Source organism: Aspergillus fumigatus, chromosome 2, assembly GCF_000002655.1.
Source record: "Aspergillus fumigatus Af293 chromosome 2, whole genome shotgun sequence".
Classification (NCBI taxonomy): Eukaryota; Fungi; Ascomycota; class Eurotiomycetes; order Eurotiales; family Aspergillaceae; genus Aspergillus; species Aspergillus fumigatus.
Window position 1 is genome coordinate 4,605,338 of NC_007195.1, and position 23,183 is coordinate 4,628,520.

The 23,183-nt window shown below is 51.4% G+C and overlaps 8 protein-coding genes across 8 annotated transcripts; 5 read left to right on the plus strand and 3 right to left on the minus strand.

Moving 5' to 3' along the window:
- Positions 1-1,536: 1,536 nt before the first annotated feature.
- On the plus strand, positions 1,537-7,118 carry amdX (putative C2H2 transcription factor (AmdX)). Its single transcript, XM_750963.2, has 5 exons — positions 1,537-2,147; positions 2,248-2,373; positions 2,514-2,795; positions 2,858-6,265; positions 6,320-7,118. Exons 3-5 carry the CDS (start codon positions 2,702-2,704, stop codon positions 6,403-6,405), a joined length of 3,588 nt encoding a protein of 1,195 aa, XP_756056.1. The 5' UTR covers positions 1,537-2,147; positions 2,248-2,373; positions 2,514-2,701; the 3' UTR covers positions 6,406-7,118.
- A 289-nt stretch (positions 7,119-7,407) lies between these two features.
- AFUA_2G17230 (MAP7 domain-containing protein) lies at positions 7,408-13,398 on the minus strand (the record flags this gene model as incomplete). Its single annotated transcript, XM_077804246.1, has 6 exons — positions 7,408-8,316; positions 8,364-9,025; positions 9,074-11,509; positions 11,572-12,793; positions 12,850-13,042; positions 13,105-13,398. The coding sequence occupies 6 exons, from the start codon at positions 13,396-13,398 to the stop codon at positions 7,760-7,762; spliced, it is 5,364 nt and encodes a 1,787-aa protein (XP_077660406.1). The 3' UTR covers positions 7,408-7,759.
- Positions 13,399-13,764: 366 nt separating this feature from the next.
- AFUA_2G17240 (putative C2H2 finger domain protein) lies at positions 13,765-14,909 on the plus strand. The gene is made up of 2 exons (XM_750965.2): positions 13,765-14,041; positions 14,101-14,909. The coding sequence occupies exons 1-2, from the start codon at positions 13,789-13,791 to the stop codon at positions 14,379-14,381; spliced, it is 534 nt and encodes a 177-aa protein (XP_756058.1). The 5' UTR covers positions 13,765-13,788; the 3' UTR covers positions 14,382-14,909.
- Positions 14,910-16,361: 1,452 nt separating this feature from the next.
- On the plus strand, positions 16,362-17,159 carry AFUA_2G17250 (rhamnogalacturonan acetylesterase; the record flags this gene model as incomplete). The annotated part of the gene is made up of 1 exon (XM_750966.1): positions 16,362-17,159. One exon carries the CDS (start codon positions 16,362-16,364, stop codon positions 17,157-17,159), a length of 798 nt encoding a protein of 265 aa, XP_756059.1.
- A 24-nt stretch (positions 17,160-17,183) lies between these two features.
- Positions 17,184-18,182, minus strand: AFUA_2G17260 (metallophosphatase domain-containing protein; the record flags this gene model as incomplete). Its single annotated transcript, XM_750967.1, has 1 exon — positions 17,184-18,182. One exon carries the CDS (start codon positions 18,180-18,182, stop codon positions 17,184-17,186), a length of 999 nt encoding a protein of 332 aa, XP_756060.1.
- Positions 18,183-18,466: 284 nt separating this feature from the next.
- Positions 18,467-19,690, plus strand: AFUA_2G17270 (putative MFS transporter; the record flags this gene model as incomplete). The annotated part of the gene is made up of 4 exons (XM_750968.1): positions 18,467-18,639; positions 18,686-19,248; positions 19,292-19,484; positions 19,528-19,690. The coding sequence occupies 4 exons, from the start codon at positions 18,467-18,469 to the stop codon at positions 19,688-19,690; spliced, it is 1,092 nt and encodes a 363-aa protein (XP_756061.1).
- Positions 19,691-20,418: 728 nt separating this feature from the next.
- AFUA_2G17280 (uncharacterized protein) lies at positions 20,419-21,100 on the plus strand (the record flags this gene model as incomplete). Its single annotated transcript, XM_750969.1, has 3 exons — positions 20,419-20,498; positions 20,579-20,753; positions 20,897-21,100. 3 exons carry the CDS (start codon positions 20,419-20,421, stop codon positions 21,098-21,100), a joined length of 459 nt encoding a protein of 152 aa, XP_756062.1.
- A 185-nt stretch (positions 21,101-21,285) lies between these two features.
- AFUA_2G17290 (uncharacterized protein) lies at positions 21,286-22,600 on the minus strand. The gene is made up of 4 exons (XM_750970.2): positions 22,486-22,600; positions 21,643-22,416; positions 21,492-21,583; positions 21,286-21,441 (listed from the first exon to the last, which is right to left on the minus strand). The coding sequence occupies exons 2-3, from the start codon at positions 22,026-22,028 to the stop codon at positions 21,493-21,495; spliced, it is 477 nt and encodes a 158-aa protein (XP_756063.1). The 5' UTR covers positions 22,029-22,416; positions 22,486-22,600; the 3' UTR covers positions 21,286-21,441; position 21,492.
- Between the last annotated feature and the right edge of the window lie 583 nt (positions 22,601-23,183).

A 23,183-nucleotide genomic window follows, 5' to 3' on the forward strand; every position in this document is an offset into this window, starting at 1 on the left:
CTCGCTCGTTAGCAACCTTCCTTTGTCAATCGCAATTCTCTGCGTTGGCCTGGTTCCGGTTCCAGTCTAAATTCGAATCCTTCATTGTCCTGTCCATTCCTGCGTGGAACAGTGCGGATTTACCGCCGCTCTTAACTAGTCCATGTTCTGTTTGGGGCATGTATGCGGAACCTTCCGCCACCCACATGAGCCACGGATTGATGGACCCAGCCTGAGGTCTAAGCGTACCGACCGAGATCCCATCCAATCCTCTAACCGCTCGCCTCCTGAGCAATTTGAGGTGCCCAATGGGCTCTATGGACAATTACCCATATTTCTAATCCCCCTGGTCCACCGCCCTTCTCGTCCGAGGATCATTGACTGAATCGGTTGGGTGCGTTGGTAGTGCGAGTCACGAGGTCCGGGGTACTCGCCGATGAGATTATTGTTATCCTGCATTTGTCTCATTATTATTAATGCAGTTACATCCGTCCATGTTTCGGTATGTTTTCTTCGTATTGAGGGTGTATCAGTCATTCTTGAGTGCAAAATTGTGGCGCTCTATCTCGACTACCTTTATGCATTAATCCTCTCAGTTATGGTAAGGTATGTGCACTAGAGTACCAAAGTGCCTTAGGTTGCCTAAGTTGCTGGGATACAAAGCTGCAACATATCAAGATGCCTCAATTAGCTGATATTGTATCCGTAGGCGGATCATAAAGAGTAAGGAAGGATGGGTAAATGTCTATTATTATCTCTCAATTGAAACAAGACAAGCAGCTAGAGACCTTGTGCTCCGTCTGCATAAGCTCTCTAGTTGCATGATACTGGTCGAGAGATGAGTTCCATCCCATCGTCGGGAGCAGCAAACATCCCAGATTCTCTCAGGTATCTACTGCTCTCAATCAGCCAATAGACTCGTAGCTATCTCGGACCCATTACGCCCAGCTCATATGCTGCTGACTGGTCAAATACGCAAGGTACAGAGGCAGGCCTCACCCTAGCAATCTCGAACATAAGAAATTTCAAATGGAAATGGGGAATGCTTATAAATACCTCACAGCCGAATGCATGGAAGATGGAAACTGACGAGATACCTCAGACGATACCCAGGAAGAAAGATAGCCGATCTCCGATGTGACGGTACAGTTACAAGTCGCAGTACTGTTATGTTAGAACAACATGCTGCTTCCAACCTACAAGTGTGGATCCTGGCTCCAGAGCAGCTTCCCCCATGACTTTCCTTACCTGGTACTAGGCCGGTACCCATGCTTCTTGATGGAGTCGCACTAGTGATGAAAGTGTGCCAGTGATCCACTGCTTTTATACTTATTGGCTGGCACTGAGCGATAACGCAGAGTGTCTGCTGTTTCATGGTTCTGGTTTCTCCCGCGACAGTCGCAGAGCCCACTGTAGATACTTGTGGTACGGACGGAGTAGTAGCAAATAGACACAGCTGTGAACTGTACTATGTACTCACTACGCACAGGAAATGAGCAATCTGGTCAGGATCGCCTCTTAGTAAGATGCGACTAAGACTCTCCAAGAAGGAGGTTACTTATTATTAGCACCAGGGACACCTATTCTTAATTCTACACTCAACACACAGCAGAGAGTACAGACTGCAGCACAGAGAAGGTACAGACTTGACTAGTCGGGCGTGCTTAGATGAAAAGGCGTGGCACAGTTACACTGTACACAGTACCTATCTCAATCTGATTTAGCCGCTCGTACCCGGGTTGATTTGCTTGTCCTAAGGTGGTACTTTCACTGCGGTTCCTCTACGGCTGCTTACTTGGTCTACTTTCGATCCGCCGTCTTTCCTTTCTATCGATTCTTCCTGTTCTTCCATCTTGACCTTCCTCACTCTTTGTTTTGTGAGCCTACGGTCCACTTCCGCAGCTGTTCCCACTCAATATCCTTATCAGCAATTGAGTCGCAGCTATCATTATCCAGCCCGTCCCCATTTTCCATTCGGTTATCTCCGGCCTATCCATCGCGTCAACCCATCGTCGGACGAATACCCGCATACCTCTTTCTCCTGCTAAACAACTACATCCGCTCAGGAGGGCTCGTCTCAAACACTTTCAAGACCGCATACTGAATGGTCCAAGATAATCTGTGAATGAATTACTCTCATATCGTCTACATATCCAGCTCCTGTACCCGTGAGTTGCTATCCTTGGGACTGTCTCCGGATCCCTGAAACCTTAACCCCCTGCTTATTCAGGCTGCTTTGACCTAGAGCTGACGAACTCGATTCCCCAGGCATCACTTTGCCACTCTTTGTATCCCGCCTTTAACCATCCTTTTAAACAATATTCATCTTTTCATCCTCATCGCCTACCCTCTATCTCTTTCTGCGCTGACCTGAAAAGAATTTGTTGTTTTCCTGTGGGTGTCCCCGAACTAGCTCCCCCCCTCCATTGCAATCACCACCACAACCCCACAAAACACAGCCATTGTCATCGACCTGAACAGTTGGACGAAGTATTTCTTGAGCTTGATGCTAATTCGGGTTTTGTTGCCTGTAGTGGTCAATGTCAAGCCTATCCTCTTCTTAAGCACTCTCGCAGCTTGAAGCCTCACGCGGGCATCGCTACACATAATAGAGCTGCGCTCTGGTCGTCTCGAAACAATAAGGCCGGGTTCAAATCTCCTTCTTCGTCTAAGAACCAGCGTCGGTTGACCCTGGTTTCGATACATACCTTGGTTGGCTAGGATGTTACTGGACGCCATGGTTGGTCAGGATCTGGGCAGTAGCCCCAAACTAGACAGTCTGGCAAGTATCAGCGAGATCCCGGGGGACACATCGGGTGAGTTTGTGGACAAATTCTCCCATTCCTAACCCCATTTCTAATGCGGTGTAATCTGTCAGCGCCTCCCTCCAAGGACACCACCAAGAAGACCGATGCGAACGGCCAAGCTGGTGCCAATACGAATATCTCTCCCCCCAAAACTGATAAACCCCGACCACATGTCTGTACCACTTGCGGGCGATCGTTTGCTCGGCTAGAACATCTGAAGCGCCATGAGCGGTCGCACACCAAGGAGAAACCATTCGAGTGCCCTGACTGCTCCCGGTGCTTTGCTCGCCGGGATCTTCTTTTGAGACATCAGCAGAAACTGCACATGACCACGACACCATCGTCGCGACCCCGAAATGCTCGGAGAGAAAGTACCGGAGCTGCTGGTACTGGAGCAAATCGTGTCCGTAAAAACTCCATTGCCAGCAACTCGAATAGCATTCGTCCCCGGGCCAATACCATCAGTCACATTGATGGAGCTTCTCTAGGCATAGCGACCAACGACCCCAATCACTCGGTACCCGCCACAGGCCATCCGGGACATGCTCATCATACCAGCATGAGTTCAATGTCCATGGGTGCGAATATCGATTTTCATCGCGGGTACAGCTCAAGCCATCCCTATTCCAGCAGCCTTCCCAAGCTGGAGACTCATGGTCTGCCCATGGATCTTTCCGGTGGACTTCGTACCGCTCCTGTGTACGGCAGCTTTGATCTGACCATGGGGGACTTTTTCATGAACCATGGCACTACGATTAATCCTGCGCAACTCCACTTTGGTGGTTCTCCACAAGGTTACGGAAATGACTCGCCGTCATCCCCCTTCAGTCATGCCTCGCATCAGGTACAACCCCCCACTGATCCAATGTTGGAGGAAGACTTCAGCTTCGACTGGATGAACGGCTTCGATCCGTCCATGCCGTCCCTAGGTCAGAGCAACGACTCCGCGATTGATGAGTCGTCCCCCTCCGCCATGAGTACTGGCAGTCAAAGTGGAATCAGCGAGGCCGTGATGGATGGAACCAACCGGTTCTCGATCTCGTCTTCCGGCTGGCATAACCCTTTCCCGCCACACTCGGCGGGCCCAACAAACCAGTTCGCCATGGATTACTCCTCTCCGACCCTTAACGATCTAGGCATCCCTCCCGAGACCGTGTCACCCAAGTCGCTGATGGCGCAGAATCCGTTTGCTGAGACCTATGCTACTCCCCCCTCCATGACGTCGGTGGGCCAGCCCTTGATGGCAGGACATTCCCAGAGTATGTTTTCATCTTCTATGGCAACAAACGGTGAATCTCCTAATCCTTTCAACCTGCCTTTCACGAACAGTGACCTACGATCTCACCATGCCCCAACCTCAACCGATACCTTTACAGACTCCACACGACAGGCTTTATTAGCCAGCATGGCTTTGCCCACCGGTCTCCAGAATCATCGCAAGTACAGCCAGCCAGCCAGCGGAATGACGCCCTGTCGCGACCTGTTTTCACGTTCCGCCACCTTCAGTGGTACCGGCCAACTTCCCAGCACTCAAGACATGCAACGTTATATCTCGGCTTATATCACATATTTCCATCCCCATATGCCGTTCCTTCATATCCCGACACTCAACTTTCAAGCCCCCGAATACACAAACAATCTTCGTACTCCAAGCGGCCATCTGAACTTGAGCTCTACCGGTATTGCCGGCGGCGGGGGGTGCCTGATCCTTTCCATGGCAGCCATCGGCGCTCTCTACGAATTTGACACCGCCGCCTCGAAAGATCTTTTTGAAGCAGCGAAGAAGATGATCCAACTATATCTTGAGGAGCGTCGGAAAGCTGACATGTCTGCTGCATTTTCGCGCTCCAATCCCGCGCGCGAGAACTCGGTTCACAACACGCCGTTGTGGCTGGTGCAGGCAATGCTGCTCAACGTAATCTACGGACATTCCTCCGGCGATAAGACGTCAGCGGACATTGCAAGCACCCACTGTGCTGCTCTGGTCAGCCTCGCTCGCGCTGCTGGGTTGACCCATCATATCGATGCCAAAGACCTTCCCCAGGACTACTTGAACACCCATTTGAGTGGTAAAGTGGGTTCCATGGGTGCGAGCTCCGAATCAGAAGATTCCAATACCGCGTCATTCGGGCCGCCGAAGGAGAGAAAAGACTGGTTGGATTGGAAGATTGTTGAGGAGCGCAAGCGGACAGTCTATGCGATTTTCACCCTCTCCTGTTTCCTAGTCTCTGCCTATAACCATGCGCCGGCGCTTACCAACTCAGAGATCCGCCTTGACCTACCGTGTGAGGAAGACGTTTGGGCAGCCGAGTCCCCTCAAGCCTGGAAGAAATTGGGTGGACATTTGTCGGCGAAGAAGGGTCTGGCATTCTCGTCTGCATTGACTACGCTGCTGACAGCCAGTCAACGCGAGCAATCCCACGGGCAATTGTCCTCACCCGATGCAACAAACGGTGTTTCGGCGTCGGATCCTACCGCCACTGATCTGAAGCCTAGTACCTTCGGGTGCCTCGTACTCATTTATGCTCTCCATAACTATATTTGGGAGACGCGGCAACGGCACATGGGCCGGCAGTGGACCGCTCGCGAGACAGACGCCATGCAAGCGCACATTGAGCCGGCATTACGGGCGTGGCAGACCGCGTGGGCCAGCAATCCTACGCATAGTCTGGAGCGGCCCAACCCGTTTGGAGCAGGCCCTCTCTCGGCCGATAGCATACCACTCCTGGATCTGGCCTACATCAGACTGTTTGTAAACCTTGGACGGAGCAAGGAGGCTTTCTGGCAGAGAGACTGGATTGCCATGTCTGACGAGTTGGCCCGTGGTACCGAAGTGTTCCCGTATTCCGACGACATTTCTTCGGACGTTCTCGACCCCTCGATCACCCAGGTGCCAAGTGAGTTAGATCACCGTCGCGATTCGGTGGCTGACCTGGGTGTCGGCGATCTCACTATCTCCAAGACTCCGACCCGGGAACAGCCCATGCAGATCTTGATGGGAGTCTACCGGCCGGGGCAGTCCAAACGCGAGAAGCACTTGCGCAAGGCTGCCTTCTATGCGGCCGATTCGATCACCATGTCTGACCGCCTAGGGAATACGTTTGCGGAATTTACGTGCAGGGAACTACCTTTGCAGTCCGCCATGTGCGCTTTTGATTGTGCGCAAGTACTAGCAGAATGGGTCACGACCGTCCAAGAACGGGTTGGTCCCTACTTGGGTGTGCTCGGGCGTGACGATGTTGATCTCGCTCATGCCATGAACGTCATGCTCCTCGAAGAAGAAGACTGCAAGCTTTTGGAAAAGATCAGGGAGATCCTCTCGAGTGTGGAGCGCAAAATGCAGCGGAACGTGCAGACCAATACTACTGTGTCAACGCTGAGCGTTCTGCAGCGGCTGCCTAGTGTCGTTGAAGGGGGCTATGGCTGCAAGATCTTGATCGCGACAGCAAGCCTCCTCGATCGAGCTGCAGTCTGGCCAGGTGTGTTGAGCTCGCTGATTTAATTTTGTTGCAACATGGCTAACATCGTATCAGTGACGAAGCTGATGGCGCGGTCTCTTGAGGCACAAGCCATGCGGCTGAAAGAACGAGCTGAGAACTCGGCAATTGGAGTGAGTTAGCTAACGATAAATATGCTCGCTATCTGCTTTTACTTGTGGACGTTCGGCGCGGAAGAGATATTCAAGGTTTATATAATAAACGGGCATGATAGAACAAATGGTTGGTAGGGATGCCGGGGCTTAACGGCGCTCTTCGATCAAACTCGATGACGGGGACGTCTCCAGCCGCTGTTGACTGCACCTATGTCTCGGGTCTCCCATTGAGACACATTCGGCCAACTGCAACAAACGCTGTTTTCCTTCGATTGGGCTAGAGGCTAGCTCGATTGTCGAATTTTTTTTATGGTTATCTATGACTTATTGACGACGAGACCTGGGCCTATGTGATTTGGTTCCTTCCTATTGTGTTATCTCTTACATACGGCTGCGTTGCTATTTCGGCATACGCGATCCCCCATCTTCATCGTTATTTGAAATTGCCCCCCTCGCCCTTACTGCTGTTCTTCCCTACGACCGCGAACAGGCGAGTCATTTTCATACCCGATATGTTTTTTTGCATGGAATTTACGAGGGCAACGTGATGGAACAGAGATACCCCGGTTCAGCTAGTATTGTTTCCACGGCCAAAAGACAAGAACGGAAAGAAAAGGGAAGCTTGGAGAACATGATGGGACTCGCCTTGATCATGTTTTGTGTCCATACCCATGTATTTGTTGTACATAGCAGTTGAATGTTAATGTGATACTTTGAGAATGGATTGCAGTAGATGGGTGTCTGTGACTCTGATCATATATGTATAGATATATATGTAGATACGAGAAACTACCTGACACAATCACCTCAGCGTGAATGGGCAAGGGGAGCTAAAACCAAAGCTATAACAAAAGCTCTCTCATCGTCGTTCCAGATGAATGATGAATGTGTGGTCTGTCACATGTATCAAAGGCTACGTCGCCTATACAGATGCTGAGCTGAGTTGTAATCCGCAGTTGTCCCAAGGCACGCAACACCCTCTTTAACCAAACCAGAAAATTTTAAATGCGAATAAACACAAAGAGGTCACAGGTCATCATCACACAAAAACAACTGCAGATCCGGTCAGAAATTAATATGGAAAGAACGGGAAGACAGAGATAGGCGCCTCGTCGTCGTCAATTTGATTCTAGACGTCGGTTGCTGCGAGACGAGAATGAGATTTCAGGGCAGGAATGTCTGGCTTGAATCTTGATGCTCGTGACTCACAGCACTGTCTAGTTTGTGTCTTCGTTTCATGTGCTCAGGCTACGTTAACTGTACTTGCAGTGTATCTGGACCCAACGCATGACTCGCACAGTATTTCAGTATGCGTTGTTTATTTCACGAATACCGGAGTAGGTAGAATCATCACATGTACAGAGATCCGGCAGGACGTTTTTCAACTCTCCTGAGATATCGTGAGTAGAGGGTGGATATCATCCACGTCGCCTGCCTTGAGCGGCGAGACGGGCCGCGACGCGAGCTCCTTCGCATCTACAGGGATTAGAATCGGTTTTACGAGGTTCTCGGTCTCGGTGTCATTCGTGCTGGCGCTCCCGCGGGTTTTAGTGTTCTTCAAGTGGACGGGGCCGTCCTGGAAGAGGAGGATGACGAGGTAATCGTTTGTTCGCTGGAGAACTCGCACGGCGTTTTGGTGAAGGTGCGTGGAAGGGGGTAGTTGGAGGATGGTCTTCTTGGTGAATGTGAATGTGGACGTTGGCCCGTCAGAGGTCGAGGTCGAGGCGGGGGCGGCGATGATGCCGGTGATGTGTCGAGTACGTTGTGCCAGGCCGGTGAGCTGGATCTGACCGGGTTCAAGGAGATTAGTTGGCTGCGGGATATGTGTGTTTGTGTCGAGACGGTCCCAGAAGCCAGGATGGCCGGCTTGGGAGGGTTGGCCGTAGATTTGGTTTCCGGAGGGGGTGGGGACGAACTTGAAGTCGTCGTATTTGAGGTCTGGGATTATCAGTTAGGGCCCGACTGGTGAAGGGCAGAGAACTTACCTGTGATAAAGGTCGTTTCGTATGGCTTGAGACTGAAGTCCAGTAGCTTTGTGGTTGTCTTGGTCGTGGCGTCGGTGAACACAAACGATGATGTCCAGAGTAGCTTCCTATCCGTTGGGTGAAATGTAACAGAACACGAGCCCATGGCGAGAGTATCGCCCTTGTGGCTCGATATCTGCGAGCATAACGGGGTACTGGGCTTGTCGGTTTCGAACAGAACCACAGCATTGGTGATTTCTCCTCGTTTCCCAAAGAGTCCTGGAGTTCGGGTACTCGCCGTGACGGCAAACGCAATGTACCTGCCGTCCGGACTGAAGGATACTTGCCAGGTGTTGTTCGTACGTCCGGCTGCGATATCCGGATGGAACTTGTTCGTCTCATGGTATATCTGGTATTCCATGCTGCTGCTGGTAATCAGGTCGAGGTTGTATACTACATTGAAGATTGCCATGCGATCACTGGCCGGGTGGAAAGCCACATCCAGCCGGCGACACTGTTCGTACCGAAGCAGGTTGATTTCAACCTCATCCAGTTGCAGAAGCTGGTCACGGACGAGCCTTGGAGTGCCGCAGAGATCCCATATGTACACACGGGCCGTGATGCTCTGGGCAATATTGTGCGTCTTATAGTCCAGATAGTCCATCCAGCGCCCTTGCGTGCCACTGCGGCAGGTAAGTGGATTGCCAAACGAGCAGGGTGGGCCGACTTACTGGTAGGCTAGTTGAAAGCAACCAAGTTTTCTGTTGTGGTCAAACAGACGAGTATACGTCTGGTATGTGGTCTTCTGCTGTTTGTCAGCCGTAGGGGGCACCGAGGTCAGGGGCGATGACTGCAGCGAGCTGGGAAGAAGGACTGTCTGCTTGGATGTGAGAATACAGCAGTGCTCATCCTCCGGCGAGAAGCCCACGGATAACACAAACGAGCTATCCGAGAGACGAATGGTCCGATCTGAGAATAGATAGGTCGCACTGGATGAGAGCGGCAGTTCTCTTCTGACAGCCGCGGGCTGCACTAGATCCCAACGCTGCTCCTGAGGGTCCAGCAGATGGTCAATGTCGGGTTCGATGTACAGCTCACTAGAGGCTCCGCCAACTAGCCAGTTGAAGACGGAATAAACTTGAATGCAGTGCCTGTCTGGTCGAACGGGGGCCAGTCCCTTGGGCATGAACTTCATGTATCGTCCCTGGGCGGCCCATTGAGACCACGATAGCCAGCCACGGAGCTTAAAAGACACCTCGTCAAACCGTCGTTCCTGAGTTCCCGTCAGCAGAACCTGGATTGTACTGGTGACCGTGTCGAGAACGACAAGACGCGACTGGGTTAGCTGCGAAGACGTGGCAGGCTGGTTGAGGCAGATCGCTACATATCGGCCTGTCCTGCTAATGCTCAGGATCTCGCATATCTCCCCCACAAGCTTCGTGGCGCACACGTTGGAACCATCAATATTGGCAATTTCGAAATCTGTATGGTTCCTGACCATCGCGATTCGACGCCCATCGGGGCTGAATGTGCATTGGGTCACAGTCGGTTGGGTTACGACACTTTGGAGATACCGAGAATGTTCCAGGGAAGTACCTGTTTCTACATCCACCGCTCCGAACGGTGTCTGCAGGTAGAGAGTGGACTTGATTCTGTGGAAGGCAACTGCACATCGAGAGCCCCGGAAGGCATCATACTGGGCTTGACCAACGTAGCCGCTGTAAACATTTCCGTCACTACTCCTGGTAGGTATTATCCAGGGAAGATCGAAAAGCAATTCTTCGCCAGCTTCATCGAGGTCTCGCATCCGCCAGAGGAAAACACGGATAGTAGTCTTGCCCTGGTATCGGCGTCCCGTAGGCAGTCCTCTCACGGACTCAACCGTAGCGATAGCGAGGTAAACCCAATCAGGACTAAAAGCCACCGAATGCAGTCCGAGGTGGAAGCCCTGCGGAAGCTTCCAGGGTATTTCGTGGGCAAATTCAACCGTCTTGAAATGCCTCCTTGTGATCGGGCTTTCGGCATAGATAGTGTATCTCAGGGAGTTGGTTCCATTGCTTTGCATGATATCCCAGGTGAACTGGAAGCGAAGCTTTCCCGACGGATGCAGGACATAGCCTTCCTCGTCGTCGACCAAGATATCGAATGCGTTTCCCTCTGCCACAGTGGGATTGGTATTGATCCGCGGCAACGAGGCAGGGGGTGGCCCGATTTCCCCTATAAAGTCGGAGCCAAAATGCTTCTGGAAGAACTGCCCCTCGGTACTAAACTTCTTAACGGTAGACCTCAGTTCAAAGGGGGAATCTCTTAGGATGGAATCCCAGACGCGGGTGAGATCTACGAGGCCATCCAACCAGAGCTTGAGTTCGTCGATATGCGCATGCTTAAACTCCAGCCGGCGAAACCATGCACGCAGTTGCATCGATATGGTGTGTAAATGTTCCAGGGAGCGCGACAAGGTGATTGACACCTCGAGCCAAGTCAGACCCTGACTTGATTTAGCGAAGTTGAACATCAAGTCCACAAGTCTCTTTGCCGAGGCCTTCGAGACGGCGGAGTGAGCGACATGCTTCCACCAAGTCAAAGCCGCGTATTCCAGTAAAGGAAACGCGTGGATTTCCTCGTGCGTGATCTTCGCCAATGTCTGTGTCCCGGAGATACGATTGCGAAACGAAAGCAAAGACAGATATGATATACACTTCTCTGCCAGCATAGTATGAGCGTCTGTCTGCTCGATGAAGTATCGGTCGGTGCCCATAGGGACAGAGGCTTTGTTGGAAGGGTCCAGAAGAAACTGTGCCACCGTTGAGTGAACTAGGCTGACAGTCCCCTTGTCCCCGATGGAGAGGAGAGGGCTGCAGGCGTCTACGATCTCACTCGTGTTAGTCGGGACGTTATCCAAGTTTAGTTCCTCGTCTCCGATGTCGATTGCAAGCGCGCAGCACAGTTCGGAAACGTTCAGCGGTCGCCTGGCGCAGACAACCCAGCGAAGGAGCTCCTCGGCCAGCAGGCGATCTTCCTCCGCGTAGGAGTTTATCTTGGCTAGGATGCGGCCATAGATATCCGCAACACCACTGGGCAGATTGCGGACAGCAGCGCGTAGAGTTCGATCAGTCTGCACGCGAAGAGTCTGGAGGTGCTTCACCTGCATTGTCGCCCAGAGGAATCTAGCAGACAGCTGCTCGTCAGCTCCATTGACCGAATGGACGTTGTGCTGGAAACCACTTACACTCCGGAGCTACTTGAGACGAGGGCGTCAACAATCTCCTGCCGAAGGTTAGGGTCAGAAACTCTGATCTTCTTGTCCTCACACGCTGACTGGACGCGAGTCGTGACGACTCGTCGCACATCCGGTTGAGTGATATCCTCTGTCAACTCAAACTGCGGGTGGGAATGGAAGAAGCGCCGAATATCGGGCTCAGGACGGCTGGTGACCAGCAGCTTCATGACGGGTGAAACCTGGACCAAGAGCATGAGCAAAAGCTGCAGGGCATCGCTGGCGTTCGCCGCATCGTCTAGTCCATCAATAACAACATAGACACCCGAGCAGTCGCTCACCAGGGTCGAGAATGCCTCCCTGAGCTCTGTCAGTGACGCATGCGCCGAGCGTCGTGCAAGGTAGATTTGGTTGAGGGGGTCGGGCTTGTCGACTTGGTGCAGCAGCTGTGCCACGAGGGCTCGGAGCATTACCACTTCTGGCTGCTCAAAGAAATTGCTCGAATCGAAGAAGAAGAAACAGACGGCGTATCGCTTGGTTGTCTGACGAGGACTCTGCGTGATGTGAAGGCGTCTAAGGTCCTCAACGATGGTCGCCGATAGAATAGTCTTTCCCATACCAGGACCGCCATAGATCCATAAAATGTCACGCGCCCAGTTGGCATATTGTCTCCAGGAGAGATACTTGGGATGCTTCTCAATCCAGAGAACAGTATCTTCATGGCGTTGCCTGACCATCTGACTCAGCATACTTTCATAGTCCGGGGGATCTAACCACCGCATCATTGAATCTGATTCCAGGCCTACCAAATGAGATGTATCAGCCGTAGGGTTGCCTCGGACAAGAGTTCTGATCTTACCTTTCAGTTGCCCCTGAACCACCATGCGGTGGACCTCCTGGTTCTTAGTCTCCTCCCGGACCTCTTTTCGTGCTCGCGACGCCTCCTTCCGGTGCGCTTCCTGCCGTTTGATTTCCTCGCGAAGATCTTCTCTCGCTTGCTCGGCGCGCTGCCTCTCAGCTGCTGCCTCTTTACGTTCATTTTCCGCGGCGACTCTCTCCTTTTCGGCCGCGTCACGAGCAATCTCAGCCAGTTCCCGCTCCTTTCTGGCATTCCTCTCCATCGCAGCAAGTGCCACGATCTGCAGTTCGTTGCGGTGTATCTGGTAGCGCTTAAGGATTTGCGCATAGTCGTGCTCAAACGGTTTGACAAGCGTCCGAAAGATGAGATCTCTTGCTACCGATGCATTCTCAGTCAGCATCGTACAGCCACTCCGACGCAGACTTGCGTACGCTTTCTCTTCAGAAACTTCACTGCTCGAGTGAAGAAGTGGACAACATCTGTGTACAAATGCAACACCGCAGCTCGGACCGTATCGGAGGTCTCGAAGATCGTTTCATATTCGGAAACAACAGGGAAAAATTGGCCAAATTCTTCAAACATTTCACCCAGCCGTTCGAGGTAGGAGGTAAATTGCAGTGCTCCCTAGGCGCCGCTTCAACATCTGTGTATGTTACTGGGACCTGGACAGTCCGGAGGGAACGAACCTGTAACAGGAATTTGAGACTACCCCAGACTAAACCGGAGATGGTGGGATTCGACTGGATGAATGTGTCTATGACAGACGAAAACCGGTTGAGCGACTCGAGACATGGTAATAACTTCTGTGAAAACTTGATAGACTTGGGGGATGAGGACTGAAACTTGCGGTTGGCGTCCTCCACAACCTGGAAGACTACAGAGGCTGACGCCGGTGCTACCCCCCCTTGGAGGCCCGCAGCTTGGGCAAACTCGGTCAGGGCATCCGTCAAAGCCGAATCAGCGCGCTTGGGCTCGACCATGGTGGATTAAATCATGTAGTTGACGACAAGGTGAAAGGGAAGACGGCTGCCGTCGGGTGGAAAATCATCTCTATCTATATAGGCCGTTGGCGCTCAGCCTCATCTGCCGAACGTGACGACCAAGGAAATCACAAAAAGAGCTCGTCATCTCTCATTGCTTGACGTTTAACTACCAGCCTTCGGAGCTCTTTAGTCAAATCAGGTGTTCTCATCTATGTGAGTCAAGTCTTCCACAGCCTTGTGCAGGATTCAGCCTCGTGCCCCGCGCTAGACGCCTATCCTCGTATATGTAGTTCCATGAGACCATTCTTCCTCCAATATAATTGCACTGTCTCCTCTCTCGAGGTCTGATCTTTTCTTTCTTAGGGTAGTCTTCCAAACCCCGACAACATGTCGCGGAATCAAAGCACCCCGCCCGCAAAGGACAAAGAACCCAAGAAGCTGGAAGATCTGGAGGATAACACGGTCCTCGAGATCATCACCCATAGTCTCCAGCGCGACAACCTTGCCCCGGGAGGTCTTTTACTCCGGGAGAATTTCAGTGCTCTGGATCGACGGCATCTGCCATATCCGAAATGGCGCTGCAATGAATGTCACTTTGAGTTCGCGACTGCCAAACTGCGCGACCGCCACGAGGCAAGCCGTGAGTACCATGCATTCCTTAATTTACTGAAAAAGATATGAGAGCTGATTGTTCTGTAGACTGGCACACTTCCGGTGGAGAGTCACTAGGCATGTCGCTCATGGGGTATCAAAGTCTTCTAGACCGTGCGTGGCCTTCTTGCCATGTTCCTGATTCTGCGCAGGCTAATGAAAAGGATATAGGAATTCCGGAACCTTCCCGGCAGCTAGTTTTCGAGGAGTTCATCAACTCGCCCCGAGAATACAAGCACGATGGCCTGCCCCCGGCGCCTCATATCTATCCGGTTCCGTATGTTGGGACCGAGGAGGCAAGCATCTTGAAGGCAGCCAAGCGATCATGAGACCGATGGGGAGATTATTGTGGCTATTTGCCGGTTCGTTCGGTGATGCGCAACGGGATTCCTCTCCTCATAGGGGTCTTTTCCTGCCCATGATCTTGGAATCTTCTCCGGTAACCCGTGGCACCGGACATTCGTTATGGCAGCACCTTGAATAGCGGACTCAGATGGCCGTTCTTGACCGTCGATCAGTCACATATCGACTTGGGAAACGTAACAATATCAAGAGCGTCCCATCATCCAGCCATCCAGCCATAGTTCTTGTAATGGTTGTTCTGGCGCATCACAGGACAATATGCTTCCTTGCTGTTCGGGTCTCCATGGCTGTTCTTTCCGTATATACATACGGACAAGGAGGTATTGTATATACCTCAGTGGAAAGATGGATTCCTTTAGTTCTGTGAATGTTACTCGTCACCTACCGCCAGAATTAGGCTTAATGCAACTTACGCAGGCAGGTTACCTCTGCTTCGCATGTAGATACCTTCACCATTCTCTCTTAGCTAGAATGATATCAAGGATGAGATTCTCTCTCACCAGCCAGCCTAGTAGATGTCCATTTTGAACAAAGAAGAAGAAATCATTAATTCCGATATGGCTGAAACTCTTCTGCCTGCCAATGGCACCATCGACCTGCAGCTTTTTCGTTCACACAGAACCAAGTACGTAATTCAGATATCGATAGACAATGTGCTGTGACCTTAACGATATGATCCTCCACGGCTTTTGATTTTCTAGAAAACGTGATAAGTAATCCAATAGCTTATGCAATCGGAGGGGGACAGTTGGAAGAACAGAGTAGAATCAATATGGAATCGTGATGCTAAGGTAAGAATCAATTGTTACGGAGGTGACATAGAGAGAATCTAACCAGCTGGTGGTTTATAGCCTTCCATCAGGTCCGGATTACCTGGACCAGTGCCAGAGCAGTACATTAGAAGAATCGAGAATTTGGCGTGGCCAGAGAGAAACGAGCTGATCCAAGTGGCCTGGATTCAAGGTGTGATTGATGTATGAGGAAAGAATTACATCCAAGGGCGTATCTAGTGCAGCTCCTGGCATTTCAGACCTTTCTCCCTCTTTTGCTTCATCACTGCGAGTATTTTATGCAAACCCTTCGGTTTAACAACCTCGAATACTCCGCATTCGAGCCACCCCAAAAGTAACATTTGCCTTCTGATTCAAGCAACATTTGATTTCCCCTGATTCCGGTGTCTGACACATTGATGGCTGCGGATTCTGGGGCCGAATGTCCTCCTCATCATATAACCCTGGGCGCTGGGATTGCCCCAGGCATACACGTCGTGGACCTGGCTTCTTCGATAGTCCAGCCTTCAGAGACTAGGTCTTCCGGTATGGTAATCTGAACTTTGTATTAGCTACGTTTCGAGGTTACAAGACGCAGAATATACTTACTTGAGAAGCCACTTTAAGATTGTCTATCGTTGGTGGTTGATGACGTGGGCTGAAAGAGGGAAGATAGATTCCTCCTAATGTAGTCAGTCCAGGATGGGAACACTACGATTACGAATGCCAGATTTACGTTGCACTGTTAATATTTATAGATCTGTAGACGACCAGCAGTCAATCTCCTATCTCACTGGCTAGATCTATTAGACGTACCACTCCACTGTACTGCAGGGTTGTCCCGAAGCACTGTACAATTTCTTACTTTATTAAATTCCTTTCGACCGTTCTGCCGATCCTTTCGGCTGATTCCAGAGACAGTAAGGGACCCCGGACTGTTAAACACCGAGAAGGATCAACGTTCATTTGTGGAATCCTTCAGTCCCTGATATTGCTACAGCTCAAATGCTGCATGATGAATGGCAGCATGACATAACTGACTCTAATTCTCTCGTTGGTGGAAACAATGCAGTTGCATTGGCATTATGCCGAGTCACATCCCAGGTGCAAATATAAGATGTTGTGTAGTCCATGCAAAACGACATTCATCTGCCAGTATAGTCCCCAAAGGTCACAATGCGTCTTCCTCTCCTATCTTTCTTCATCCTCCCCCTCTATGCCCTGCCCACTCCCAGCCACTCCCCCAAACCGCCCTTTTTCCTCTTAGCCGGCGACAGCACAACCGCCAAGCAATCCTCCAACGGTGGCGGCTGGGGTGACGGGTTCCTCAACACGACCCTCTTCCACGGCGCCAGCGGCCTCAACTACGGCCATAACGGCGCCACGACCGTCAGCTTCCGCGCCGGAGGGGACTGGGAGACGGTTCTAAGCAAAGTAGCCGAGTACAAGGACCGTTACGCGCCTTTCGTGACCATCCAGTTCGGACACAACGACCAGAAACCCGCCGCCAACATCTCCCTCGCCGAGTACACACGCAACCTCGAGCAATTCGTCAGCGAGGCGCGCAACGCAGGTGCGACGCCCATCCTGGTGACCCCACTTTCACGCCGGAATTACGAGACTTCCAACGTCACCGGCGAGCCTACTATCATCTTGAGTCTGGCCGACCAGCGCGCGGCGACAATTGCGGCGGCGAAGAATTCGCGTGCGGCGTACATCGATCTGAACGGTGCGAGTACGCGGTATCTGAATAGAATTGGACCCGAGAAGGCGTACATGTATAACCTCAATCCGGAGGACCGGACGCATCTGAATGCGGAGGGCAGTATCGTGTTCGGGGGAATGGTGGCCGAGTTGATCGACGGGGTTTTTGCGGGGTTGAAAAAGGCGGGGTATGTCAGGGTAGATCCCAGACTGAAGAGGGCGCTGGATCAGGGGGTGTATTATTGGCCGGACTCTGTGGATGAGAGCTAGCGCTGTTTCTATTGATGTTGATGGTTAGATATCAACGCAGATAGCGTCCCGTCTCTTTTCGTCGCGGAGTCCTCCAATTGCAGCGGCGTTCACCATCACAGTCCTTTCGCATGTATCGCTCAGGCGTATAAGCCGTAGAAATGCATGCCACAGTAACCGGATCATACTTGGCCATTTTGCCTCATTATCCATGATGCTCTCGTACGCTCGTTGAAACTCATCCCAGCAGAGAGTCTCCTTCCCATTCGCCCCATGGACATGACCGAACACATGCAGCCAAGGCTTTTGTTTGGCTGACCATAACCGGTCCCGAAGGAATTTACATCCATACCGTCCCAAATCTAAATGTGTTTTCTGCGGGCCGTGTGTGACCAGAATATCTGTGTCCTCAGGGATCCATATCTTGTCCCAGATATTCTCATTCCGCGGATACTGGAAAGCCCAGTTCCCGTGTTGCGGGGTGTAGGGGGTCCCAAACACTTTGACGCGTCTGTACCCAAAGTCGAGGATTGTCGACGAGTTCTCCGGATACCGGATTGATTTCCAGTCAACTGGATCATTGCCACCAGGTGCTTCAGCTGGTGTTTTCGGATCCAGACACAGCTCGTGATTTCCCGCGATCGCTACCTTGAAGCGATGGGGCTGGCGATCGAGCCATCCGATCTGTGCTTCTAGCTCGGCGTGAGTCCCGGACTGGGTGAGATCGCCTGCGTGGATGAGGAGGTCTCCCTCTGGCAGTTGCGGCTGGGTGTTGTGAGTATCTGAGATGCAAACCACGCGGATGGTTGGGCCATCATGGTCAGTAGGCGTGGGCGTGCGTGTTTGAGCGAATCGCGTGTAAAGAAGTTCCGCAAGAACAGGCACTGGGGCCCTCAGCAAGCGGCTACTGATGCTTTCTCGTGCTGGACGGTGCAGGAGAGTGTCCAAGCCTGATGCACTGAAGGTCATAGCTCTTCTACAGAGATGTTTGTGCTCGTGAAGACTGTACATAGTATGTCTTGTCGATGATTTAGTATTGCTCATCGAAAAACTCACAGTCGGGGAACATTACTAATCCCAAGTAGGATTAGTTGAGTAAGTGCCCTGCAATAAGCAATGTGTCATTTTTGCATATTTGCTTGATGATGATCGACAGTGCTCTCCGGATGATTGATTTTCGTGATGTGTCCTGCTGGCTGGTTTACCTGATTGGGCAAACCCGTGTAGTTGGGCCGCCTGCCTATTTGAGCATAGGCACTACATATATAATGCGGTGGATCTTCCAGTGAGAAAGAAGCAGATGCTTACGCCCATCAACTGCATCCACCATGGAGCCACTGGAAGTAGAGACAGCTTCTCCTCAAATCCCCCGACTTTATCTCAAACTCGTCAGCGCCGGTTTCTCTTTCTTCGTAGCCGGCATCAACGATGGAAGTCTTGGACCTCTGATCCCTTATATCCGGCAAGCGTATCATATCGACACCAACCTGGTTGCCGTAGTGTACGTTCTCGTGTCATCCTCAAATATTCATAATAACAGTCAACAGATATGGCACGACATTCTGCGGCTGGCTTGTCGCCGCGCTGTCCAACAGCCATCTCTGCCAGTACCTTGATCTGGGGGTTCTCCTGGCCCTAGGGGCGGTACTTCAGGTCCTCGCCCACGCCTTGCGGACATGGCTTCCTCCGTTTCCATTGTTTGCGGTGACTTTCTTCTTTGCAAGTCTCGGCCAGGCATATCAAGATACACACGCCAACACATTTGTTGCATCCGTCAAAGCCGCACATCGATGGCTGGGGTTTATTCATGCCATGTACATGGCCGGTTGTCTGGTGGGTCCGTTTGTCTCGACTGCTGTGGCCTCAGCGGGTATGCATTCCCGGTGGAATCTGTTCTACGCTGCGCCGTTGGGGCTAGGCGTGATCAACCTGGTTCTGGTGATCGGTGCATTCCATGATTCGTTGAGGTTGACGCAGCAGTTTGGTCAATCTCCTCCGGAGTCAAGGCAAAAGGGTCTGCAGGAGATGAAGCAGACTCTTTGCACGCCAAGTGTGTGGTTGTTGAGTCTGTATTTCTTCTTCTTCCTGGGCGCCGCTATTACCGCCGGTGGTATGTAATGCTCCCTGCGTCTGAGATGATACTGACCGAATAGGATGGATTGTGGAGTACCTCGTCGATGTGCGGGACGGTGATCTCAAGGATATGGGCTATGTCCCGGCTGGCTTCTATGGAGGAGGCTTTCTCGGTCGACTCCTATTGGCTGAGCCAACCTACCGCTGGGGGGAGCGACGCATGATCTTCCTCTACGTAGTGTTGTGTGTTGGTCTGCAGCTGATGTTCTGGCTGTAGGTGTTACTTCCTTTGTGAAGGCGTCTGCTAATCGGACAGGGTGCCGAATATCATCACGGAAGCAGTAGCCATCAGTCTTTTTGGGTTCTTTTCCGGTCCTTTTTTCGCCACGGGCATATCCGTCGCATCTAAGGTCTTCTCGGCGGAGATTCGCTCGTCTGCCCTAGGTATGTGCATCCTCCATCGTGCAGAGTCTCGCTGACCGAACAGCCCTCGTGTTCGTGCTTGGCCAGGTGGGCGGATCGATCTTTCCAGCCGTCACTGGCATTTTGGCAGCTCATGCTGGCGTCAAAGTGTTGCAGCCGATCCTGGTGGGGTTGCTAGGTGCCACGGGTGTTTCCTGGTTGATGGTTCCAAGGGTGAGACTCCACAATGAGTAGTCAGAGGCAGATTTTGGTGTATGTGAATAGCACTCCAAGTACCTAGAGCATGGAATGGTGATTCAGGTGGTCAGATAAAGACATCAGTTACATGGTAGGTGCGCCCTAAGGTACGGATGCGTCTGGACGCGTACGGTATAAGATTACTAGGTGGATGCGTCAGTACCTTAGGGGTGCAGCCAAACGTTCTAACAAAACTATTGGTGCTCCCCCGTACGACACAGTAACTACAACATTATACACTGAAGCCTTAGACATTCACTATCGTAGCACAGCCAAGTGAGTGTTAATTTTGCCCGAGTCCGACGGGGAGTAATGTGATTTTGGGCACAGACCTAGGAACAGAGCGTGAGCGTCTGGGAAAGTCAAACCTCAAAATATTCAGGCAGAGGCGCTAGTGGCTGTCATAAGTAACTCACATAGAACAGCTTCCCAAGCAAAAGCAGTGGAGCAGCAACCTGTTGTGAAGCCGCTAGAGAATTGAATACAAAGTGTCCTCATCCCGTGGGTCATTCGTGAATGTGGTGCGACCTCGAAATCTCGCCTAGCCATGCCGCAGGACCTTTCAGCTATCCCCCTCGATATTCTCCCTGAGCTCTGTGAGAACCTCTCCGTGGGAAAACTCACGAAGTCCGTCCTTACGTCGAGATTCTTCGCTGCGTGCGACCACCACGGCTATACGACCAATTGTTTTTCCATCGAACAGCCAGGAAAGACGACATCGCCAAGCCGCAATCAGACTTTGTCCTCGGTTATGTCGCTGCCAATTCAAGTAAATTGCTCGGGTATCGGGCTCCCAACGGCCGGTCTGTGCTCCACTATATTGCTGCCGCTGGGAACGAGGCCCTGCTGGCGGTTTCCCAGAAAGAGGGCGCAGATATCTCTGTGAGATGTGACAAGGGGGAGGCGGCCCTGCATGTGGCTCTTGAGAAGGGCCAAGACGCTACCGCTGTGCAGCTTCTCGAAGCTCTATTTACTCTGCGAGCCTGGTGACTTGGAGCATAACGAGGCGAAAATACAATTATTAGAGTGCTTGCTGTCATGGCGCCGACTGGACAATTCACGATAGGCACGGGAATACTACTCTCCATGCAGCTGCAGCCAATTGGGACTGTGAGTATGATGCGGTGGTCCGCCATATCATCCAGGTAGCCAGAGAGCGGCGCGAAACCAAGGAGACAATAAAGTTACTTCTTGACAATGGCTGTACGTTAATGTGGCCGATAGTGTGAACAGACAGTTGCCTGCTGACCACCAACACTGCTGATATCGGACTGCAGCGGAATTCTTGTCAGGCCTAAATTGGATTTGCAGATGTTAAGCTAGGATAATGGAGCAGTAACTCGGCAATCTGGTCTGAAGGGCAAGGTCGATCTTTCACAGTAGAGTCAATGACCTTCACCAACTCTTTGAATAGTTACAGTAGACCTCTATCATATTATATATATATATATAGAATTACATTGAAAACAACGAAGAACGAATAGCCCTGTGATCCCTGACCATACCCGATGACTTTCTCCCAGTGAGGCCTGGTACGATGCACAGTTCTGGGCATGTCGAATACAGCGCCCTAGTACAGTTAGTAAACAACCATACCCCCGATTGATTCGGAATCCAAACCTTAGCAAGCAGGGATGTCCTTGATATTGCACGAAGTGAAGATAAGATTCTTGGCATTGACGGCAGAATTCGCACTGATCTCAAACCACGAGCTATCGACCACAAGTTAGCATTCGATAGGGGCCGTCGCTCAAGCAGAAAGAATGCGTACTGGCTCCAATCACCACCCTGATAGAAGCACCGAACGTTCTTCCAGCCGATCTTCTTGAAACGACACTTGACTCGGCGTGCCTCTAGGGCTGCGGGAGCGTCCCCTTCGACATCGGGAGTGTCCTCTTCGATATCGGCATTGTCCTCTTCGATGTCGGCATTGTCCTCTTCGATGCCGGCATTGTCCACTTCGATCTCGGCGACGGGTGTCTCAGTAGTGGGAGTCTCCGCTTCGACATTGGCGACGGGAATCGCAGCGCCAGTGTCCGCTTCGACATCAGCAATGGGCAACGGAGTAGCGGCATTGTCCCCTTCGGCGTCGGCGACGGGCATCGCCGTAGCGGAGAGGGAGAGAAAGAGAGCGACAGCGATGGAAGTAAGCTTCATGTTTGCGATGGCAAAATGGAATCAAAGGAGTGACGATTTTCTTGAAAGGAATGACTGATGTATGGTAGGGAAGCGATTGTGCTCGATAGCTGCTTTAAATACTTCGGTCGGGAACTGTCTACACGAGGAGCTGCAATGATTTCCCCTGTACCTGATTCTTGCTTCGTATTTCTTGCTGATCCTTGTGCGTGGTGTTGCAGTATCAGGAAAGGTATGCGGCTGGGCAATCCATGTTGGTTATTTTTGGTCAACACCATTTCTTAGGATTGAATGGCTGAATGGGGCGAAATTTTGACATTTCCTAATGTCCAAACGAGGAACTCCGTAGACTGGGGATTTCGATGCATAGATTAATTAAATCTCGTATTCCTTACCCGAAGCACGACAGCTAATGTGTAGTTAGTGTCTAGTCGGCTCCCGATGCGGCTACCTGAGCCAACAATATAGGGAAACTAACGGCACATAATTTCGACTCGAATTGTGGTCGATCCTGATGAAATTAAGTATCAGTAGTCCCTAGACTAGGCTTTCAGGGTCGATGGCAAGTAACTCAGTGACAATCTGTGAGAACCGGCATTGGTTATAACTTACAGGTGGTTCCCAGGATGTGTGCCGAGTTGATTTATACGGGTCTGATGTGGGTCGATCTCCTTCTCATCTGAGACATACGAGAACCGTGGATATTAACGGCCTAAGATCTGGATTTCTTTGTCCCAGACAAGTTGCTTCCGCTTGTTTCAGGGCTTGATCATTCATATCCCACTTGCTGGACCGAGCCAAGATGACTTGTAGACTGCCATTACAGTCATGGCTGTGACATCAGAAACCATTGTAGGGAGAACAAGACACATGTGTCCTAGTCAGGCCATGATGCTCAAAGCAATCCAGGATCAATGAAGTGCCCTTTACCAGGATGATATCGGCTGGATCTAACAAAAGAAGAAACATAGCAAGCTCTGTGTTGTTCTTGGAAGTTTTTGCTTTTAGGATCTTCAATGCAACATGCCTTCGGAGCCTTGTAGAGTCAGTCGTCATCACGAGGACTATCTGCGAGGGCACTGACAATTGATCATTTGCAATTTATACCGTGGGGAATTAACCAGGCCAACTTTGCGATAACCTCGTATCCCTGATTTAATACGTCATGAAGGTGGA

Excerpts from the sequence above, each read along its gene's own strand:
- amdX (XM_750963.2), top strand. The coding sequence starts at position 2,702 with ATGTTACTGGACGCCATGGTTGGTCAGGATCTGGGCAGTAGCCCCAAA. Across the intron at positions 2,796-2,857 it reads GATCCCGGGGGACACATCGG|CGCCTCCCTCCAAGGACACC; the intron begins GTGAGTTTGTGG and ends GTAATCTGTCAG. Across the intron at positions 6,266-6,319 it reads TCGAGCTGCAGTCTGGCCAG|TGACGAAGCTGATGGCGCGG; the intron begins GTGTGTTGAGCT and ends ACATCGTATCAG.
- AFUA_2G17240 (XM_750965.2), top strand. The coding sequence starts at position 13,789 with ATGTCGCGGAATCAAAGCACCCCGCCCGCAAAGGACAAAGAACCCAAG. Across the intron at positions 14,042-14,100 it reads CGACCGCCACGAGGCAAGCC|ACTGGCACACTTCCGGTGGA; the intron begins GTGAGTACCATG and ends ATTGTTCTGTAG.
- AFUA_2G17290 (XM_750970.2), bottom strand. The coding sequence starts at position 22,028 with ATGAAGCTTACTTCCATCGCTGTCGCTCTCTTTCTCTCCCTCTCCGCT. Across the intron at positions 21,584-21,642 it reads CAGGGTGGTGATTGGAGCCA|CTCGTGGTTTGAGATCAGTG; the intron begins GTACGCATTCTT and ends TGTGGTCGATAG.